Raw genomic sequence first — 23,088 nt, 5'->3', positions numbered from 1 at the left:
AATATAAGATATAGTCTACTAATTTATATCATTCCATAAATATGTTATTAGCTATAATTGGTCGAAAAAATATATTAAAGTTAAAAATTTAATTATTAATTATTTTTTTGACCAATCATAATTAATAATACATAAAGTGACACAAATTGTAGCACACGTCAATAATGAATGTGAAGTGAAGGTGTCACATCTGCACGTGGTTACTGATTCCATATGGTTATTAAACTGCACTCACCATTTTCCCACTAAAATGGTGAAGTCTTCTACCAGCTAGCTGTTGCTGTTGCTAGCTGTCTCTAATTCCCTCCCCATGTGCCTCTCTCCCTTCAACCTTAGAAAAATATACATAATACCTTATACATATACCAAAATCTAAGAGAAGAGAGAGGAAAATAACTTTATTTATTTATTTATTTATATATATATATATATTAGGAATGTGTAACCATTCAATTACCTATATGTTATTAAAATAGAAATTGGAAAGAAATTCAATAAAAAAAAACCTTTTTTGTAATTTTCATGTAGTGGATGACTATAGATTATTATTGTCAAAATAAATTAGTCTCTGTCAAAAAATTTCTTCATAGACACGTCTGATTATATATCGAATCCCTATACCAAATTTCATCTAATTCTGTTGAGACTTTTAAATTGAAATTATTTTAAAGTTATCCATGATTCTGATTAGTTGCTATTAATATATACACTATACAAATCTTTCTCAAAATTGTGGCATAGGAATAAAAACACCCCATTTCTCATAGTAAATTTGTTTTGATATTTTCAAAGTCATTCACTCATGTTATTATAGGTAATAAATTAACTTTTCGGGATGCTATCTCACGGCAAATATCATTTATAATAATCGAATTTTTGATATTTTAATCTTTCTGATAATATAATGAGACCTTCTATTACTATTTTGTTTATATTTCTATGATAGCACGTGAATAAGTAGAAACATGAGGTTATAAATGACATAATGCCATTGCCTCTCTTCTCTTTAATATCTCTCCCACTGGTTTTGAATGGCCCAAGAACAACAACAACAAAACTTGAACTAAGATTTGCAACAGTTATTTGTGTGTTTGATTAGGTTGTTGGGATCTCTGTCTATTTTCTTTCTCAAACACAACACACACATCGAAAATATACGAGAGGCTATTATATTATTCCTTCCTAGTACACAAAATTTTAGGTACCTCTATATTTACGGTCACACATACATATTTAGGGTTATGGCTCAGTTACCTCCAAAAATTCCAACCATACCCCAAAATTCTCCTTCATTTCTTCACCAAAGAGCTTCTTCAATGTCCAACTTCATTCCCTCTTCAACCACTCTTCTTCCTCATCAACAACAACAACAAAATTTGCCATCATGGGTTGATGAATTCCTCGACTTCTCTTCGTCGCGGCGAGGATCTCACCGGAGATCCGCCAGCGACTCAATTGCATTTCTCGAGACCGCGTTCGACGGGTTGGACGAGGATCAGCTGGTTTCTATGTTCTCCGATGACTACGCCACCGTGGGGATGCCGCCGGTACAGACTTCTTCCACGTCCAACCCGTCGTCGCCGTGCTCCGACCAGAATAGTAATAATGATGAGAAGCCAATGGCAATGGCGTTGGACGTTGTGAATCATGGGGTTAAGCATGAAAATGAAACGGTTGAGGAGGAAAGCTCATGTAAGAATGATGCGGCGGCGCAGCCACTCTTTGCCGCCACTACCGGTTGCACTGAAACCGTCTCTGATCCCAAAAGGGTCAAAAGGTAATACTCATCGTATAGCAGATTATTATTTTTCTAATGTTAAATGATATAATATTAAAAAATGATACATTATCCTACTATGTTATACTTTTGATTGATTTTTTTGATACCACTAATGGTATCTTAAGGAGTGTATGATTATTTTTCTCAACAAACTTCGCTTACAAGAATTGAATTATTGACTTTTTTATTATACTGAAATCTAACGGACCTTAGGTTAATAGATGAACGACTTTTTAATTATTTTTTATTAGTTTATAAGTACATATATAATTATTATGGTATAAAAGATTTTATAAGAAAATTTAGTATAATATATATATATATAGTTTCCCTACCACCATGCACGTATTAAGGAAGAAATGAGATTTTATTTTAAAATACAAACTTGTGATGGAATGTAGTTTCCGTCTTCGAATTTTTAATATCAAAACATTAATAATACTTGTTTAAACGAAGATGGCACGATGTGTGGTTATATTCTTCATAGAAGGAACGTTTAACTTGAATAATTAGTGAAATGCATGACAAAGATTTAAAAATAGAGTTGAAATTTGGATACTCAGCTATTGTATAATGGGAAATAATTTTTGGAAAAAATAATCTTAGATTGATTTGATATTTAAAAAATACCATATTTTATATTCTTTTAACCGGATCTTTCAACGTCTCAAATTTTTTTTGATCGGCAAAAGAAAATCAACGTCTCAATTAAACCGGTTAAATAAGGTTTCACATAAGTAATGTATATTTTTACATACGGTTTACACATATATTGTGTTTTCTGCACAGCAATTGAATAAATTTCGTAGATTGAAATGGTCTAAAGAGAAATGATATATTTCCTAAAGTTTTAGTCTAAAGTTCCTGAAGTAAAAAAATTATCAATATCAATACTTTACTTAGTATTATGATGATTGGTAAGTTAAATTATATATTATGTGAAAAAAGTTTGTAGGTTGATTATCAAAATATCATATACAACATAAATTCATGTATTCAATATTATTAACTCTTAAATAAAAGTAGAACTCGAAAATGATAATGAATCAATATTTAATGATGCAAAGTAATTCTTACCCATTAAACTCAAATATTACATATGTGTGGAGATATTAAACCTTCATATTATCATTATCATTGTTATTATGAATATTTTTATAATTACTATTAGTATGCACAGCAGAATTTTGGCTAACCGGCAATCAGCTCAAAGATCAAGAGTGAGAAAGCTACAATACATTTCTGAGCTAGAAAGAAGCGTAACAAGTTTGCAGGTAAATAAGTTTAATTTAACGAATTTTCATACCATACATACATATATATATATAGTAAAGTAGTATTTGTAGTATTAATTTTATTAACTGTGGAAAAATGTTACAATGAAGACTGAGGTATCAGCATTGTCACCAAGAGTTGCATTCTTGGACCACCAACGTTTGATTCTTAATGTTGACAACAGTGCCTTGAAGCAACGGATTGCAGCTTTGGCCCAAGATAAGATTTTCAAAGATGGTAATAATATATATATACTACTTTTTGTTTCCTTTTACCTTTTTTAATTATTAGTTTTTGAAAAATCAATAAAATGTTATACAAATTCATAATATGCAATGTTTGTCTGGAGTGAGAATTAAGTTATTTTATCAGATTTCTTTTCTCCCAACTCTTGTATCCTATGTTTGGAAGCAATAATAATGAAACAAATGCAACAACAATAATATTTAAAATTGTTAATAGACATTATATATTTTCATTGACCTAACAACATAGGACATGATTTGAAGATCATATCTCTGTTGCTTTTATTTGAAAAATGATCTCTTGTCTTAAACCATGTATCAAATTATATTTCGTATCAATGAAAATATATCATGTTAATTAAAAAATTATTATTTTCTCTATTTTTTGCTTCAATATTATTGATACAAGATATAGTTTGAGACAACAAATTTTAATAGTTTATTCAATCTTTTGTGGATTAGTCACCTTTTTCCAACTTACTGAAGCACCATGATTATTAAGATAATGGTTTTTTTTTTTAATCTCTTAGCTCATCAAGAAGCATTAAAGAATGAAATAGAAAGATTGAGACAAATATATGTTCACCAACAGAATCTACAAAAGATGGGTAACTCACTAAACAGCAATGACCATGGTCCTCAATCCCCACAAATGCAACCTCATCATTCTCTTCATCATCATCAACCATTGACATGCATGGACAAAGAACAACCCCTAAGTTGAGGAGTAGAGACAAGGAATAGGACATGTGGATGTAAATCACTTTGTACTAACTACATCTTTCACATGATGTGTCCCCCATTCATGTTTATGTGGGGCACCTAACACTGTTTGGGGTTGGAGGGTAGAAAGTTGACATTGGATTGCTATAATAGATTGATTTTTTTATTTATTATTATTTTTTATTTTGTGTTTCACAAGGTGATTGTTTGGGATTGGATTGGAATTTTAAGATTTAATTTCTTATATTTTTAGAGGATTACTTTTCTCTATTTTTTTAGATGAAGGGGGTGTGTGGTCTGGTATATTTTATTGTTTTTCTTCCTTTGGGCCTAATTATCTTCTTTTTATTTTAGTTTATTACAAAATAATTTTTTACAAAATGTTGAGTAAACTTACCATTAATTCTTACTCCTGAACTAGGAACTTGATGTTATTGTGGCATCAAAATTCTGGATCTCAATGATCATATTGAAGAACACATGGATGAGTTAATTACTATTAGTCTATTTAGGGGCCAAAATGCTATATAATGTCCCAATGGTTAATTATATTAGGCAGTTTTAGTTAAATACACATTCAATCCATTTAGAAGTAAAGTCAATGATTTTAGAACAATAAAAAGTAAGTTTTTTTTTTGTTTGAGAGACAATCATTTCCTAGAGTAGTTAACTGCCACTATTGTGTTTCTTTATCTTAAAGAAAATGTAGTTGGCTTTTCTTGTTCTTACCACCATAGTTTTTGTTCAATTATGAAATATGATGCTATCACATTACAGGTAGAGTGTGGTTCAAGAAAATTACAAATGCTGGAAGCAACCATTCTTAAGAATATAACTTCTCAGGTACTAGGATAATTTCCAAGTGAATAGTTGAATTTCTCATACAATAAAGTATTTCTTGATATAAGGACATAACTTATTTCTTCTAGCCACTAAAATTATGATTTAATTATTTTTTATAAAAATATTTCTAAAAATAAACAAAATAGTACACATGTCATATTTTTATTGACAGAAAGAGATAAAGTATCCCCAGGAGATACTTTATTCTCTTATCAAATGATGAGGATCACCTGTTCCAGTTTTGTGTCCCAAATTTTGTCCCCTCCAATTAAAATTTGTCACATCAATTAAATATGCCACCCCATTTGTCACATCAATTAAATTTGTCCCCTCCAGTTTTGTGTCCCAAATTTGTCACATCAATTAAAATTTGTCACACCCACCTTCATCAAAATGATAGCAATCTATACCATGACCTTATAACATATCGACAACTTGTTGGAAGGCTCCTTTATTTGACCAACACCAGGCCTGACTTGAGCTTTTCTATCCAACAACTTAGCCAATTCATGGCTGCTCCCACTATGAACCACTATAAAGCTATGACCAGGGTTCTTCGATACATCAAAAGTAGCCCTTGACAAGGTTTGTTTTACACTACCAATTCCATAGTTCAAATAAAGGGCTTCACTGACTCAGACTGGGCTGCCTGCCTTGATACCAGAAGATCTATTTCTAGTTATTGTATGTTTTTAGGGGATGCATTGATTTCTTGGAAATCCAAAAAGCAAAACACATTATCCAGGTCTTCTCCAGAAGCTGAATATCGTGCCTTGGCAATTGCTTCTTGCGAGGTACAACGGCTTACTTATTTACTCTCTCATTAAACATTTCTTTCAAGCTACCTACACTTCTCTATTTTGACAATGATTCTGCAAGATATATTGCTGTTAATCCCGTCTTCCATGAGAGGACAAAACATATAGAGATTGATTGTCATGTTGTTAGGGAAATGTTACAAAATAAGCTTCACCACTTGCTTTCTATCAACTCTGAACAACAAACCACTGACATCTTAACTAAGGCCCTAGATCCATCTCTTTTCCATCACCTTTTATCCAAGCTGGGAGTGATTAACATTCACTCTCCAACTTGAGGGGATATTGAATTACATTAACCTATTCATGCCACATTGATCATATTACTGCTATAGTTTATTTCTATAATTACAGACTTGGCTAAGGGAGCAATGCATCATGCTTGGAGAAGGAAAGGTGTGCAACAAAGCAAGGCATAAACCTCAGCAAAAACTTCGATATCTATGTCCCTATATGTACAAATATGAAATATCAATTTTGAGTTCTAATTTCATGTCCCAATTTCATGCCCCAATATGTACAAATATGAAATATCACTTTCCACATAAACTAAATGACATGATATTTAAACACAAGTTGGGATAGCATGTGTATTTGGTGATTTTATAGAATTTTCTAACTCAACTAAGATGCATGAAATTCAACATTTCTTTAATAAACTCTACTCCTCTAAAGCCTCAGAGCATGTTGTGTTAACTTTGGGAACGACCATAAAATTATATTTTGTTGGTTTTTCAAAAATCACTTTAAAGGCAATAATTATATCATGACATAACACAAAGTCATTGATTAACATCTATATTTAAGACATATACAACATTACACATTTCTACAACTATCCATTCATCACTTTATATGAAGTATGAGAGGATTGGATTAGAGAAATTTTAAATTTAAATCATATTCATGTCTTCATGTTGCGCCTCGATTTTCAGCTGCACGATCTTGTTAAAGTTGTCACTATATTTTATAGTTAAAAATGTAGAAAAATATTTTAAGCTCAAGTACATTGGGCTTTGGATTTCTGATATTCATGTTTTGGAGTCAGTTACAAGGTAGAGAATGTATTAACACTATACACACCTGTCTTAAGCGATACCCTTCACTAAAATATATGACTTTATTATAATTATTATTATTATTTATTATTAAATTATCTGGTTAATTAATTAATTTAAATGAGCAAAACTACTTATTTAATTTTATATTTTTAAATTTAAGTGAGGTTCTTAAAGGAATATACTTAACATTTTTATTTAATTACCTTAATAAATCTGAAAATAATTATAAAAATAGTTTTAATTATTTTTATTCATTTAATATCATAATTTTGAAAATACTAAAATAAACAAAATAAAATCATTTTATTAATTGCTTTTTAAGAGACAAATATATGAGTTTCTATAAGGTATCTTTTATTGCATTTTTTATTCATTTTTTGAAAAATCACTTTTTTGTGAATTCAATTATTTTAAATTTAAATTTTGGTTAACCTAATCATTTAGATTTAGGAACATTAACATGACATGTTTATTTTTTTTTTTTTAATTTTGGTTAACCTAATCACTTAGATTTAGGAACCTTAACAACATTGATTTGACCATCTTATTTTGGTTAACCTTATCGCTTAGATTTAGGAACCTTAACAACTGATTTAGTTTTATTATTTTTTAGAAAACCATCTTTGAAATTCTATTTTTTTAATTTAAAATGTTTTAGGCTTTTTCTAGGTTGGACAAAAATGAGTATTCACAACTATCCCTCTTCACTTGTTGCTTATATGATAGCAAGCAAAGTGAGGTTTGAGAGGTATCATGGTAATTAACCATTAAATAAATTAACGTTATTTTTGTTAAGGCTGAGAAAAAAGCCATTGGGAAGGTACCGAATTTTGATGATGCAGATCGATGCTATGCTGGTGGACTAGGGATTTGTCGAGGCACCCGTGTTGCTATAAAAAAAACCATGGATTTGTTGAGGCAGTCGAGCTGCCATAAGGAATCAGGGATTTACTGAGGCACCCGTTCTACCATAAGAAATCAGGGATTTGCTGATTCACCCTTGCTGCTGTAAAGAAGGTTTTGGTTTGTCTAGAAAAATCGCTTGTGGAATGGGATGGTCCCGCACCAATTAATTATGCAGACATGATATAGAAATGCATGCTAGAATGCATGGTTATGCGCTATGCAATGTTTTGTCTGTTTGCTTGTGCTTATCGAAAGAATAATGTAGATATGCATGTTTGAATGCTTGATTATATACAATGAACGATTATGTAATGTTTTGTTTCTTTCTTTGTGCTTATTAGAAGAATAATGTAGTGATGCATGTCTGAATACTTGATTATGTAATTTTTGTTTGTTTGTTTGTGCTTATTAGAAGAATAATGTAAGGATGCATGTTTGAATGTTTCATTATATGCAATGTTTATTTGTTTGTTTGTGCTTATTGGAAGAATAATGTAGAGATGCATGTTTGAACATTTTGTAATGTGCAATGCAATGTTTATTTGTTTGTTTATGTTTATTGGAAGAATAATGTGAAGATGCATGTGCAATGTATGATTAAGCAATGTTTTGTTTATTTGTTTGCGCTATAATGATTAGTGTATGAATGTGATTATGCATTGCTAGATATAGTTACGTTCTAACATATGTATGCCATGTATGATATGAATCTATATGTTTTGTTTGAATGTAGTAGAATGATGAGTAAGACCCATGCACAAATGTTACAATGTGTTACTTATGATTTTCCAGATGACACTAATCAATTTTTATAAACTCACTGAAGTGGTCTTTGTTGTTTGATGTTGATTGGCACCATAGTTATTTTCATCAAAATCTTCCCCAGTTTACTTGATGGTGTCTTTCTCTTAACTCTTAAGGTATTCCATAAACCGCTTCGGTATGATCTTGAGGACAATGACTAAACTCAACTATTTTGCCTGGGTATTTGCATAAAATTTCTCTCAAAAGTGTTGATGCTTTTTGTAACAACAAAAATTACCTCAGTGCGCCTATTTGTCTTCACCTAGGAGGCTACGACTTAGATTCTCCAAAAAGCTGCCACAGTTTGAGTGATTGAGGATATGTGGTCGTAAGTTTTTACCTTGGAGTGCTCATTTAATTTTCCCTAATTTTTGTCCAGAACTTATGTAAGCATCTGTCGAGAATTCTCTCATTTTACCCATGTGGGTTATCAACTTAGCGCTCTTTTCTTTTTTTTTCTTTTTTCTCCTTTGCTTTATTTTTGCTTTTTTAACACTCTTAGGTGTCTTGACTCGATGGAAAGTAGAAGCTTTGAATAAAGAATCGTTCTTTCTTCAAGAGACTTGATAATCGAAGAACTTTCTTGTGTCTAATTGTGAGATTTTAACTTCTTGTGATTGATTCAACTAATACAATCATGAGAAATCACTTTGGCATTGCTCCAGTTTTGGGCTCTTTTTAAATTTCCGCAATAAAATGGGATCAACCCAAAAACTGCTCCAGTTTGGGCTTCCAGTGACTTTCCATTAGAAAAGGTGATCAACCCCAAAATTTGTCCTAGTTTGGTCTTCTTGTGACTTTCCACTGCCCTAATGTGAGATAATTCGAATCATTTTTCTATTCATATTGATTTGGTAAACTTGTATTGTAAGACTCTAGACCATGAATCATCTTAAAACATGTCCCAGTATGAGAGGCTTCCAATTTCCCTTTGCTTTTAGTGTTCTTTATTTCATGCATAACTTTTCCTAAAATCATGATCATGCAAATTTTGGTAAGTGTTTGGACTATGAGTGGTGATGATAAAATTTAATTTGGGTTTGGCTTGGATTGACATGGTGGTAATGATGATATAATTCAATTTGAGTTTGGCTTGGCTTGGGTAGACATAGTGGTGAAGATGATGATAGAATTTAATTTGGGTTTGACTAATAGTAGATGTGATGGTGGCTATGGTAGAATTCAATTTGGGTTTGCTAATAGTAGATGTGGTGGTGGCTATGATAGAATTGAATTTGGGTTTGACTTATGAGTGATGGTGAAATTATGAAGGATAGAGGATTGAGCTTTGATTGTGGTTGATGGCATTTAATTTGTGTTTTGACTTGTGTTGATAAGATAACGGTGATAATGAATTTTAACTTATGCATTAAAGATGAGATATTTTATCAAAATTGTACGAGATTTGTGGAGTAAGCATTTTTTGGTCATGATGAACATCTTAGGCAAATAAGTCATCGACAAGGTCTTTCTAAGCTTATACCGTGGTTTGGCTAGGGTTTTCAAGAAAAGTATATAAGGCTCAAAACTTGTGTTTCCCATACCCGTCATTTACCTTTCTTTTTTATCCTATTTTCAACATTTTTCAAATATGACATTCAATTATTAAGAGAATTTTTCCAGGTTTTGATAAGGATGACTTATGATTAAGGCGATAATTTTTCATGAAGGGTTCCTTTTGTAATCATTGATATTGCACTTTTGCCAGGGATATTAATTAAGGATTCTCAGTGGGCTTTTTTACTTCTTTTTTTGTTTTTTTTAGCAAGACACGTTCTTTGTATTTTCTTATCTCTCAGCCACATGATTGATGTAAAAGAATATTTTTCTTTAATAATTGAATGTAAAGGAAAACTGTTGAAAAGCTACCATACCCGAGTTATTGAAATATATAGGGTTATTCAAAAATTATCTTCTTTCTCGATGTCTTGGCTCAAATGTGGTGACTAGAGATATCTCCAAGATGTTTAGGAATTACAAAAAATGTATTGTGTCATTAGAAAATTTGTTTGAAGATGTACATCATTTTCTGGTTCTTACATTTGCATCATCCTCCATTTTACTTTTGAATCAATTTTAATCAAAATTCTCATATTAATGCATAGATTAATTTTATTTGTATTTATTTGGTTATGTGTTTTTTTTTGGTAAATATGATTGGTAAGATGATATATATATATTTATATATACATTTGAAATTAAATCTTTATTCATGAAACTTGAGTGAATGAGTGATTTAACCTTGACTCAAGTCCTCAAGGGAGGATAATTTTTCAATTTGGTCTCCAATTTAGCTGAAGTTGAAGGCAATGCACAATCGAGTATGGACTAAATGACAAACCGAGAGTTCTCTATCATCTTTAATGTCTCCAGTTTCAATATTGATTGCCTTCAGTCGAGTCTAATAATATCATCCTTAAAACCAACTCAAACTTAGGAGTGCTCTTCGAAATGAGATCATGAAATGCATGTAGAAAAATGATTTCTTATTGATGCATGATGTGCATAAAGTGATTTTTTGTTTTTATTATGTTACATGAATTGGGATGCAACTTATAACTCAAAATGATGCAAGAAATGTGTATGATTATGCATTTGTTGGGATATATGAATGGTTGAGAATGCAAATCTTTTTAAGATGCATGAAATGTAGGAATGCGTGTAATTTTCTTTTTATGATGCATGATATGTTAGAAAATGTAATTTATTATGTAAATGATTTTGAATGCACGAAGGTTACGATATGTATGAATTTTTTCTTTTTATGATAATGAAGGAAGATATCAAAACTAGTTAATGAAATGATACAATTTTTTGAATGAAGTTTTTTTTATGAATCTACGCATGAAGGAATGTGTAAATAAATATGTGTATGAATATTGACTTTTCATGGATGAATGAATGAATTTTTTCTATTTTTGAATATATTTTTTTTATTTTTTTTGATGAACGTATGAATAAGCAAGTGAATGTCTAAATGATGTGTTTATGTATATATTAGTGAATTAATGAATAATAATTTTTAATGCATGAATGCATAAATTAATAAATTTTTATTTTTCTTTCTGAATGTATAATTGAATGATGAATTTCATTTCTGAATGCATAATTGAATGATGAATTTTTATTTTTTGAATGCATGAATGAATGTGTGAGTAATTTACTTTTCTTTTTTAGGGAATGTATGAAGACAAAAGTCAATGAATGGTTAAATGATGTATTTTTATCATTTTGAATGCATGAATGAGTAGTGAAATGAATCAATGAAGGAATAAATGTTTGAGTTATATGTGTTTTTACATGAATGATGAATGCATGTATTATATATTTTTTGATGCATGAGTGAATGAGTAAATATATTAATAAATAAGAGAATGTATGTATGATGTATTTTTAAAAAAATGCATATATGTATAGTTAATTAAAAGAATGTATGAGTAATGTATTCTTCTTATATGCATGCATGAATTAATTATTTTGAATGATAGTTTTTTTTTTTGAGTTAGTGTATGCATGGGTGAAATGATTTTTTGAATAATATGTTTTTTAATGTATGTATTTATGGTGAATGAATAAATGCGTAAGTAGTGAATGATGAATTTTCATATATCTATGTATGTATGAATGTACGTATAAGTCAATCAATAAAAAAAATCGTTTTGGATAAATGCATAAGTCAATCAATAATGATTTTTATTTTTGAATGCATAAGTCAATCAATTAATATTTTTATTTTTGAATGCATAAATGAATGGATAATTGAGTGAATGGTTGAATATGTACGTTTTATGTTTATGTGTCTATGGATGAATTTTTTTGAATGATGTGTGGTTTATTAATGCATGATGAATGAAATATTTAAAAATGCAAAATGTACATCTCTTGAGATAATGGACCCTATATTTGGGGTGGTTTAGCCATCATTACAATTTGAACATGTATCTATATTTTTTTAAGTTATATTTCTTTTATTTTTATTGTTCAAGCTAGCTTATGACCAAAATAAATTGTCATATTTATTTTTATGATAATCTCCTTGTTATGAGAATAGGAATTCCCCTCAAAGGTGGAATATTTTACATGATTTTGATTTTACGTGACAAAATTCCAAACAAATGTTATAATATAAATTCTATACAAATCACAAGACTCACAACAAGTACAACATCCTAACATAAGGTTCTAACATAGAATGGACGCCATTGGAAAGTTCCAGACTCCCTATGAAGTGCTCATATTGCAACTCTCTCCAATCGAAAAACTCAAATATTATGATGTTGAAAACAGGAGACCAACTCGAGCGACTAACTCATAATAAGAGGTAACAATATGAGTGGTCCGCATCACCAACCCTTAGAAGTGGCAAAGACCGCGGCCAATGAGGCTAGTGTCCCTTCTATTCAAAAAGGTATCACTAATACTCTGGTGTAGGGCACATGTGTGCCTAAAATGTGTACATGATATATCATCTGATAACAAAAATAATACATACATAAAATATACACTTAATATTTATAACATACAATTCATACATACAACATATAATTATTAATTAAGCATGCAATTTATGTTTATAACATACAATTAAGATTTAAGTGTGCAATTCATATTTATAACATACAATTAATAATTAAGTATGTAATTCATATTGATATCATAATCATACGATTAATAATTAAGCATGCAATTTTCGTGTTGTTGGAAATTAACAAATATAATAATAATAATAATAATAATAATAATAATAATAATAAACAAAAAGTCACACATTTTATTGATTATGAGTCGGACTCTCTTAAAAAAGTCCCCAACAAAGTCGTCAATTGTCGCGCCCCGATTTTCGGTTGCATGATCTTTTAGAGTCATCACTATGTTTTATAGTTAAAAATGTTGAAAAATCTTTTAAGCCTAATTACATTAGGTTTTGGAATTTTGATATCCAGGTTCGAGAGTCGGTTACAAGGTAGGAAACGTATTAGCACCATATATGTCTGCCTTAAGCGGTACCCTTCACTAAAATGTATGACTTTATTATTATTTTTTATTATTAAATTATCTCATTAATTAATTAATTTAAATGAGCAAAACTATTTATTTAATTTTTAAATTCAAATGAGGTTTCTTAAAGGAATATACTTAGTATTTTTATTTACTTACCTTAATAAATCATAAAATAATTATAAAAATAGTTTTAATTATTTTTATTCATTTAATATCATAACTTTGAAAATTCTAAAATAAAGTCATTTTATTAATTGTTTTTTAGGGACAACCGTATGAGTTTTTAGAAGGTATCTTTTATTGCATTTTTTATTCATTTTTGAAAAATCATTTTTTTGTGAATTCAGTTATTTTAAAGTTAAATTTTGGTTAACCTAACCATTTAGATTTAGGAACCTTAACATAATATGTTTATTATTATTTTTGAATTTTGGTTAATCTAATCAATTAGATTTAGGAACCTTAACAACGTTGATTTGACTTTCTTAGCTTTGTTAGTTTGGTTAACCTAATCGCTTAGATTTAGAAACTTTAACAACTGGTTTAGTTTTATTATTTTTTAGAAAACCATCTTCAAAATTCTATTATTTTTTATTGAAATTTTCTAGGTTTTTTATGGACCAGACAAAATTGAGTGTTCACACTTCATAATGAAAACACGAGTATTTCTGATACTATATGAAAACTATACTCTGAATATGAACTGAAGTCTCTTACAAATATATTTGCCTACATGATTGCCTTGGGTGTTTCTCAAATACCCCTTATTTTTTAATCGAAAAAATAAAATATGAATTAAATATATATTAATTTTACATTTTCTGACAAATGAGAAACAAATATATATAACATGATACACATTTTGGGATAGAAGATGTGCTTTATTATGATAGACATAATGTTGAGTGATTTTACCATTCTGGCATGGCTCTTGGATTTTTTGAAGGGCCAGTTGTGTTAGAAACAAATGTTAGGTGAGTTTTCTACATCTTATCATGATAATATTTAAGCTTCATATTTAAATAACCTTTTCTTATTGAAATATTTGTATTTTTGTTTTATATATTACTATTAGTTAATGAAAAATTGATAAACAAAAATGTAGTAACCAGGTTTTTAGAGTTGTCAAGATGGCAATAAAGTCCAAAAGTTTTGCCAATAATGTATAGAAGAAGTACAATTTACTAAATTGCTGACTTAGCCTAATCTTGCTATATATGATTCTTAATAATAATCTTGCTATATATGATTCTCATCTTTAAGAATGTTTTTTATTATTCTTTTTTAAAATGGTATGATTGATAATTACATATATTTTTCTTATTAGGAAATAATGTATCATTACTTTATCCATGATATAGAAAATTTATTATATTAATGATATAATAAATTATTTATGAGTTCTATTATATCTAATTCCTCCATCTGATGCGTTTTTACTATCTTCATGGACAAAAATATTAATTTAAAATTTCGAATTATTTTCATTGATGATCACATTGAAATATTTACCGATAAATTATTGGATTTTATCACTCTTTTATTTAAAAAACAAAAAAATTAAATTTACTTTTATTTAATTTTTACAGAGGTAGCATAAACTTGATATTTTGAAATTATATATTACTAACGTGGCTATAACCACGACCTACAATTTTACTTTTTCTATTGTCAAATATTAAAATTTTATATATTTTATTTAGTGAATTAGAATATTTTTTATATTAAATATAATTTATTTTGTAATATTTATTAGGTGTACTTTACATGAGATACAGTTCTAAAAGGATAATCAATAGAAAAATATAAATACATTGATTCTCATATTTTATGAAACAAGAGGCCCAGCCTAGTTTGAAAAGTTTAAAACCTTTTTCTCTATTCATTTTCTTCATTTGAGAATTTCCACACTGAATTTTCACCTTTCATCGTAAACCCATGGCGAGTATATGCTCATACACCACCATCAGAGGCACCAACAAGGTCGTAAGAGGTAATAATCGAAACCCTTTTCATTTCTCACCTACCAATTTACATTAATCACTTCAAAATCGTTTCTTTTTGTTGTTAGAAACCCAAGTTAATGTTTTTAAACTATGTGAATTTCTGAAATGTGATCGTTTATTATATTATATAATTTTTTTTTGCAGCTGGGGATTGTGTTTTTATGCGTCCTTATGATCATACAAGCAATCTACCGCGTGTAGCACACGTGCAAAAGATTGTGCAAGATGATAAGTACAATGTGCTTGTTTGTGTAAGATTGTATTATAGGCCTCAAGAATCTATTGGTGGACGAAGGCAATTCCATGGAGCAAAAGAGCTTTTTTTGTCGGATCGATTTGATTTTCAGAGTGCTGATACAATGGAAGGGAAGTGTGTTGTGCACTCCCTTAAGAACTATATGAAGCTAGAGAATGTAAGTGCTGAGGATTACTATTGTAGGTTTCAGTACCAGGCTGCTACCGGTGTTTTCTCGCCCGATCGTGTTGCTGTGTGAGTTTTTTTGTTTTTTAGTAAACCCTCAATGTTCAGTCCCATACAGATTATGGTGTTATGTAGGTCCTTGAAAGTTTAGGTTAGTGATTAAGTTGCTGAGATATTTAAAATATAAAATGCCCTTGAATTGATTTTTTGTCGCGAGTTAAGTAATTAAGAAGACCAATGTGATGACATTTTATTTTTTTTCAAAAACTTATTTGTGATCAAAAGGTTTTGGAATTTATCTGATGACACAGTAATTCTTAGAGGGCTAAATTGAGGTTCGCCTTTTTTTTTTCCATGAGGGAATAATGTTGTTTTAGCATTGGAAATGGCGGGGAGGGGAGTTATGTTGTTGATTTTGTTTTATGTTTTGCAGGTATTGCCATTGTGAGATGCCTAAAAACCCGGATGAGTTTATGCTGCAGTGTAAGGAGTGCAAGGATTGGTAAAATCACTTTATTCTATAATCTATAGTACTTTGTTTACCATTATTATGTTTCTGTGTGGTTTTTAGTCATTTAGATGTTTAATTTGAGCATTAGAGTGTTCTTTGCTTGGGTGAAGGAATTGTGAATATTCCAGCACCGTCGACTCGTCGAGGCAGCATAAAGATTTTTGACCCAAAACAAAAAGGAAGCCCTGGGAAGATGTTTTCTGTAGTCCAATAGTTGTCATGCACTCACTAAGTTCCTATGTCCTGTCCTTACATCGATTATCTCATGGTGCAGTGTGTGTTACTCCTGAGTCTTAGCGTTCTGCTTGTTCATCAATCAAAAAATAATCAAAATCAATGCATGAATCGTGAAAATATGAATGATTTTCTGTTTACAAGTGAGTTAGTCATGCCAAAAAGAAATAAAATTTCATTGGCAAATGAAATATGCATTGAGTTGATACTACCGATGTGTCCATGTCAGCCTTTAAATTTAGGCTCTAAATGTTTGCTTTAGGTTATGTTGTTTCTTTTCTCATTCTATAAGTTTAATAATAATGCAGGGGCTTATCAACTCTGACCGTATTTGCCATAATACTTTAATTAATCGCAAAAGATTGTTAAATTTAAGGAGTATCCGATGAGTCATGCTAGTATTACCTTGTATCTGTTTATGTGCCCATAGATTTTATAGAAGAAACACATTTCAATCTTTGTATGTTTCTTGTAGGTACCATCCTGCTTGTGTGGACATGACTATTGAAGATGCGAAGAATTTGGACCAATATGTATGTTCCGAATGTTCAACTGACGATGACTTAGAGAATCCGCAGGCTACACTTCCTGAATCGCAAGCATCTGATGGCATGGTGAGACCACCTGCATCCAATACCAAATAATTTTACATGTACTTTTCGCTTCTTGAGTAAAAAGTGAAACTTGTAGTTGTTTTGGGAGCCATAATACAGCGCTGGTGTTTCTTATCGAGACATGAAAATATTATCGGGCATGCATATTACATAATCAGAATTTGTGTCAAATGTAAATTCAGTTATTATGACAGACATTTTTAAGTCTTAAATATACTTTTGAAGTTTTGATACTTCAACTGTTTTTTGTGCACTCTTGTCTGAGAGCCTTAGTTTACTTTTGTTTCTAATTTGTTTCGTTGATGGGCGTAAAGTATTCTGATGTTCATTCCTATATACCCATTCCTACAATGGGAATTATATTAAAATTCCACAACTGCAATTCCCTAAGTGATGATTATGACATAGAACTGGGAATTATGCAAAGGATTGAACTGAGATTAGCTCAAATGGAGAACGCGATATTTGGAAGCGATAATTCGAAGGGTTTCGAGCAGGGGATTGAACAAAGATTAACTCAAATGAATATCACAATGGAAGATATTTCAGTCTTTTGTGGCATCAATGATTTCTGGTTTCTTTTTCCTTAATATAGTTCATATTTGTCTCATATCCCAGCCTAAGTTGAATGGTGAAATAATGTTTACTTCCAATATGTTTGATGATCTGATTAAAACATAAGGTTTCCTTCAAAGTTTGTTCTGTTTCAAGTCCCAAATAATCTTTTGTTGGGTAGTTTTGTTTGTGTTTTTTTTGTTGAAAATTTCATGTAGTTGGGTTTCATTTGATGGCAAGATAAAACTTAAAAGTGGATCTTCGATTTCTCTTTAAAATGGTTCATTGCTATTGGTTCATTGCTATACAAACATCAAATTACCTTTATGATTTGTTTGGTTGAAGAGTGGAAATGAGAGAAGAGAGATAGGTAGGAAAGAAAGAGAGGAGAAAGAAAGATATAAAAAATATAGTAGATTTTTGTATTGTTTGGTTGGATAGAAAGAGAAGAGAATGAGATATATATGAATTTGTGAATGACAAAAATATTCATAAAGAAAAGGTAGTTTAAAACATAAAATTGAGAGATAGTTTTATCTTCCCAAATTTCTACTTTTTGTCTCAAACTTTCTCTCCACAAAAAACTTTTATGTGGGCTCAGTAACATTTTTATTCTCTCCTCTCACTTTCTCTCTTAAACCAAAGAAGAGAAAATTTGAGTTTCTCTTTAATCTCTCTTCTTTCATTTTCTTTCTCTTATATTTCTACTCAACCAAACATAGGCTTAAGTTACTTATATTTGCATGTTTTTTTGGTATAACCAAAGGTTACTTTCATTTTATGGGTAAGAAATTAATCTCTTTTGGGATATATGATTATTTTTTTTAACAAGTATCATCCTCAGGAATTGAACTGGGGAGACTACTAAACAAATATTTTGTTGGTAATGTATCAAGATGTTAATTTTGGGTTTTTGAGAACTCATGTCATGTGAGTTTGCTTGCTAGCAACCTCTAAAAGCTAAGTTCAGGGACATGAAACAAATTTCATATTTTCCTATGACTGAAAAAATAAAGCCAAAAAAAACTATTACCATTTCATTCAGCAAAAAATTGTTTGCATCCCAGAAAAACTCCAAGGTTGAGAAATGACTCCCTTGACACAGTGAGACCCTCTTCACTAATGAAGAGAAAAGTATTGTACAAAACAAGACAAAAAACAAAATCAAATATTAATTATATCATTTTATTTATATTTATAATAATATTTTTATTCTAAAATTAAGTATCCATCTTCGATAATAAAGAAGATCAAAACTATTTCCATTTCAATTTTTGAAATCACACTCCTCTTTTTTTAACCAAATACGATTTATAGAGTGGATTTCTGGTTTTGGACCATAATTTAAATGAATACAACCTTGCTCATAGACCTCTCAACGTGGGCCCACCCAACTCGCCACAAGTTGGCAGAAAAATTACGGGGATACTGTAGTTTGACTACATTATCCCACGTTTGGGGTATGTTTCTGATTAATTACAGGTTTGGGGTATTTTTATGAAACTCGTGGATGTCATCCACGAGTTTGGCAAAGTCGTGGACCAGAGCCACGATTTCACTGGAAAGTCGTGGATACCAACCACGATTTCCATTTATTATTCTCTCTCCTCAGTGAAATCGTGAATAGGGTACACGACTTCCAATGTCGTGTACCCGGTACACGAGATTGCATGGGTTATTTCAAATTACACTCGAAACATTTTACTTGTTTTTTTATTTATTAATTTATAAAAATAATATAGTAATTGATAATTGAATAATGTAACTGAATATGGTAATTTTAGCATGTAAAATGAATAAGTTAAATGAGTATTTTAGTATGGTAATTGAATATGTTAAATGATTAATTTAAATTAATTTAATAACAAATTTGGAATTGGAATAATTTGTAATTTAAAATTAATGTAATAACAAAATTGGAATTGGAAAAAGAAGAAAATTTCATAATGTAGTATCAATTTCAAAAACATTTAATTAGCGGGAAAAAAACCATAATGGCGTCTATGAGATGATGTTCCACATCCAGGTGCCTTTCTCCTTCGAGGTGGTTGGACTCTTAGTTGTTGTTGTTATTGCGATTGATTTTGTCTTCCACCTCTAACCAGTTGTGGCTGCTCCTCGTCTTCGTCTTCACTATCGTCATCATCTTCATCGTCATCGTTTGTTTGGGAAGGCATTGTCGGCTGATAATATTGTTGAGAGTTGAATGCCGAGAATGGAGTATTTGAAGTAGTGCCAAACATTGATGACATTCCTTGAAATTGCGAAGATGATGCTAATTGAGAAAATGAGTAGTCACCCATTGCTCTGTAACCTTAAAACCCAAATGGATGTTGTTGTTGTTGCTGAGGAGCAAGAGTCTGAGTGTATGCCTGCGGAAAAGTATCCGTGTGAGTTTGACTCTCATAATGTTGTTGATAGTCAGGTGCAAAAGACATTTGGAACTGTTGTGGAGGAGGAGCTTGAGAAGTAGTTGAGGAGAAGGCGGTTGGAATTAGTTGAGCAAATGCTTGCATCATCTCATTGCAGTTGTGATAGACGTCATTCAATGACTGCAACGGATTTGGAAACACATTTGTAGGAGCACATCTATCCCGAATCATTTTGATAAAATTGTACTGAATAAATGGAAAAATTGAATTTGTTAGAATATGTGAAAAGAAAATAAAATAGAATAAAATAAAATAAAATAATATGTTATTACCGATCCGGCTGAATATGCTCCATCTGGAGATATGTATTTCCTTGTCCTTTGTAAGTACCATTGCATATACTGTGAGTAACGGTACAAAAGCTGGTTATCGGGAAAACCATTGACCACATAGTTTTCCCGGTTATTCCAAACCTGAATCCACTGGTCATGCTTTTGAGGCCAGTTGTAGTCATTCTTCCAACGTAGATTCATCTTGTGTTGTTTCTCCAGATTAATTTGATCTTCTGGGATGGGTTGTTGTAGACCAAACTGCCTCATCACCCGATCAGCATCATGCCACTCAACAAGTGCAAAGCAAATGAGTGGTACACGTGCTCTGACTAGATCATGTATGGGGCCCACATAGGTAATATTCCTATATGGGGTCCACACAAACTAATATATAAACAAAGTTAGTAATTAAAGAATACAAGAATAGTTAGAAATAATTTGGTACACGTGCTCTGACTACATCAGGTATGGGGCCCACATAGGTAATGTTCCTATATGGGGTCCACACAAACTAATATATAAACAAAGTTAGTAATTAATGAATACAAGAATAGTTAGAAATAATAGTAAATATATTAAAAATTAGAATTTACAGAAATTACCTGATCAATGCGCAAGCGATCCAACATTGACCGTATTATGTTCGTTGCATGACCATGGATGTTGGTGTGATTAGATGTTGCGCCCACCTAAAATGTAATGTTATTGGTAGTTATTATTATATGAATAATTTCAAACAAAAACTATTGTAATTTGAAGAATTTTAGTAATAAAATCATGGAAAAAAATATACCTTTTGACTAAAAGGAAAGTTTGTGAGTCATGGTTGTGTACTCTTGGAGCTAGCATTGGGATGCGGTCATATGCCCATGACTGTAGTAAATGCAAGCATCCACCGATTTCAATTTGGTGACTAATGAGTGCCGCACGACATATTCCACGATATAGACACGCCAATACCGCTGAACCCCAACTATATTGGAATGTTTGAGACAAGTCCTCCAACAATGGGAGATACATCAGGTGGACTCGTGATCCTGATGTATCTGGCATGAGGAAGCCTCCAATCATGCCTCTTGCGTGTTGCTCAATAACAACATCATCAGCATGTGGTGGAAGAACCGCAAAAGTTGAGTCGAGCCAACTCATTTGGATCCTTTGACCCATAATTTGTTTGTCAGTTGGGATTGCACCCAACAAGTTGTGACAAATCATTTCCCAATTACCACTTGCAATGCCAGTAACAGGAGCTCCATTTATTGGCAACCCAAGTTGGTATGTGACATCTTCAAGAGTTACTGTGCACTCGCCAACAGGTAGATGGAAGGTGTGAGTCTCCGGCCTCCATTTCTCAACTAATGCCGTAATTAGGTGGTTGTTGATTTCAATTGTACCGATATCGATAATATGCCCAAATGTCGTGTTACGAATAACTTCTAACACCGGTGCAGATGGTAAATTTTGCCAAAAGTTGTACATTGCTCGAAAAGTAACTTCTCCACCATTCCAAATGTTGGTGGAGACATGATTTTTTTGAAGGGTGAGAAGGGAGGGGTTAATAGGACCTGAACCAATATGTTCCATTTTTTTTATAATAATTATAGTCAAATGAGAGAAAGTAGGATTTTAGAAAGTAAGATTTCAGATGGGTTGGTGTGACAATGAAGGTTCTGGAGGGTTCAATATATAGGGTTGGAAGTCGTGGATGGGGTCCACGACTTCACCAAACTCGTGGATGAGGTCCACGAGTTCGTACCTGCCAATGGTACTTGTGCCCTAGCCACGCATGAGATTCCCTGGCTAAACCTAGCTTGGGCCAAGCTCGTGGGTGCAGTCCACGACTTCCATTGAAGTCGTGGCTCACATCCACGACTCTCTTTTAATTTCGTACACAGAACTCGTGGACCCTATCCACGAGTTTCATTAAACCCTAGTTATCTGCACCAAAGTCGTGGATACCATCCACGACTTTCATTAAATATTTTGATTTTCCATTTTTTTTAATTCCTATTTATTGATGTATTAATGTGTTGTGTTTTTTTTTTTGAATTTTGCATTTCTGAATTTTTATGATTTTTGAATTTTGAAATTTGTTTGAATTTTGAAATTTGTTAGAATTTCCGAATATGTATGTTTTTTGAATTTTCAAATTTGAATTTTAAATTGATGTGTTAATGGATTATATTTACAAAGTGTATTTAGAAATTGATGTGTTAATGAATTTTAAAAATGGATGTGTTAAATTGATGTAATAAATTGATGTGTTAATGAATTTTAAATTACAAAGTGTATTTAGAAATTTATTATGTTTCTGAATTTTAAAATTTAGAACGTGTATTTATTGTACACAATTGTATTACACAAATTATAAAATTACAAAATTTATTACAAAATTACACAAAATTGCACAAAATTACAATATTACGAAATTACACAAAAGTGGAATATTACATCACTTAGTTTTGCTTTGAACTTTGTCCGACTTTGGTACTTCTGAAAGGGCATTTCTTCCTATTGTGTCCTTCACTCCTACACCACCCACATTTTTTAGTTTGTTGGGAATGAGAATCATCCATTTCATTGTGTA

General features: G+C 31.0%; 3 protein-coding genes across 5 annotated transcripts; 2 read left to right on the top strand and 1 right to left on the bottom strand.

Moving 5' to 3' along the window:
* On the top strand, positions 974 to 4,304 carry LOC109348122 (basic leucine zipper 61-like). 3 transcript variants are annotated; one of them, XM_019588356.1, is made up of 4 exons: positions 974 to 1,777; positions 2,961 to 3,054; positions 3,166 to 3,292; positions 3,831 to 4,304. In XM_019588356.1, the coding sequence occupies exons 1-4, from the start codon at positions 1,242 to 1,244 to the stop codon at positions 4,022 to 4,024; spliced, it is 951 nt and encodes a 316-aa protein (XP_019443901.1). In that variant the 5' UTR covers positions 974 to 1,241; the 3' UTR covers positions 4,025 to 4,304. The 3 variants fall into 3 exon arrangements, with proteins under 3 accessions (XP_019443901.1, XP_019443900.1, XP_019443902.1); XM_019588355.1 differs by having other exon boundaries at positions 2,952 to 3,054; XM_019588357.1 differs by having other exon boundaries at positions 975 to 1,777; positions 2,964 to 3,054.
* LOC109348121 (chromatin remodeling protein EBS-like) lies at positions 15,326 to 17,365 on the top strand. The gene is made up of 4 exons (XM_019588354.1): positions 15,326 to 15,449; positions 15,607 to 15,952; positions 16,317 to 16,385; positions 17,104 to 17,365. The coding sequence occupies exons 1-4, from the start codon at positions 15,395 to 15,397 to the stop codon at positions 17,270 to 17,272; spliced, it is 639 nt and encodes a 212-aa protein (XP_019443899.1). The 5' UTR covers positions 15,326 to 15,394; the 3' UTR covers positions 17,273 to 17,365.
* LOC109347078 (serine/threonine-protein phosphatase 7 long form homolog) lies at positions 20,113 to 22,085 on the bottom strand. The gene is made up of 4 exons (XM_019586809.1): positions 21,336 to 22,085; positions 21,104 to 21,190; positions 20,502 to 20,885; positions 20,113 to 20,415 (listed from the first exon to the last, which is right to left on the bottom strand). Exons 1-4 carry the CDS (start codon positions 22,083 to 22,085, stop codon positions 20,113 to 20,115), a joined length of 1,524 nt encoding a protein of 507 aa, XP_019442354.1.

The sequence above is a fragment of the Lupinus angustifolius genome, chromosome LG05 (assembly GCF_001865875.1).
Source record: "Lupinus angustifolius cultivar Tanjil chromosome LG05, LupAngTanjil_v1.0, whole genome shotgun sequence".
Lineage (NCBI taxonomy): Eukaryota > Viridiplantae > Streptophyta > Magnoliopsida > Fabales > Fabaceae > Lupinus > Lupinus angustifolius.
The sequence above is the reverse complement of the archived record's forward strand: the minus strand, read 5'-3'. Positions and strand labels throughout refer to the sequence as shown.

Excerpts from the sequence above, each read along its gene's own strand:
- LOC109348122 (XM_019588355.1), top strand. The coding sequence starts at position 1,242 with ATGGCTCAGTTACCTCCAAAAATTCCAACCATACCCCAAAATTCTCCT. Across the intron at positions 3,055-3,165 it reads GAAGCGTAACAAGTTTGCAG|ACTGAGGTATCAGCATTGTC; the intron begins GTAAATAAGTTT and ends GTTACAATGAAG. Across the intron at positions 3,293-3,830 it reads AGATAAGATTTTCAAAGATG|CTCATCAAGAAGCATTAAAG; the intron begins GTAATAATATAT and ends TTAATCTCTTAG.
- LOC109348121 (XM_019588354.1), top strand. The coding sequence starts at position 15,395 with ATGGCGAGTATATGCTCATACACCACCATCAGAGGCACCAACAAGGTC. Across the intron at positions 15,953-16,316 it reads TCGCCCGATCGTGTTGCTGT|GTATTGCCATTGTGAGATGC; the intron begins GTGAGTTTTTTT and ends TATGTTTTGCAG. Across the intron at positions 16,386-17,103 it reads TGTAAGGAGTGCAAGGATTG|GTACCATCCTGCTTGTGTGG; the intron begins GTAAAATCACTT and ends TGTTTCTTGTAG.
- LOC109347078 (XM_019586809.1), bottom strand. The coding sequence starts at position 22,085 with ATGGAACATATTGGTTCAGGTCCTATTAACCCCTCCCTTCTCACCCTT. Across the intron at positions 21,191-21,335 it reads TCCCAATGCTAGCTCCAAGA|GTGGGCGCAACATCTAATCA; the intron begins GTACACAACCAT and ends ATTACATTTTAG. Across the intron at positions 20,416-20,501 it reads GAGCATATTCAGCCGGATCG|TACAATTTTATCAAAATGAT; the intron begins GTAATAACATAT and ends CCATTTATTCAG.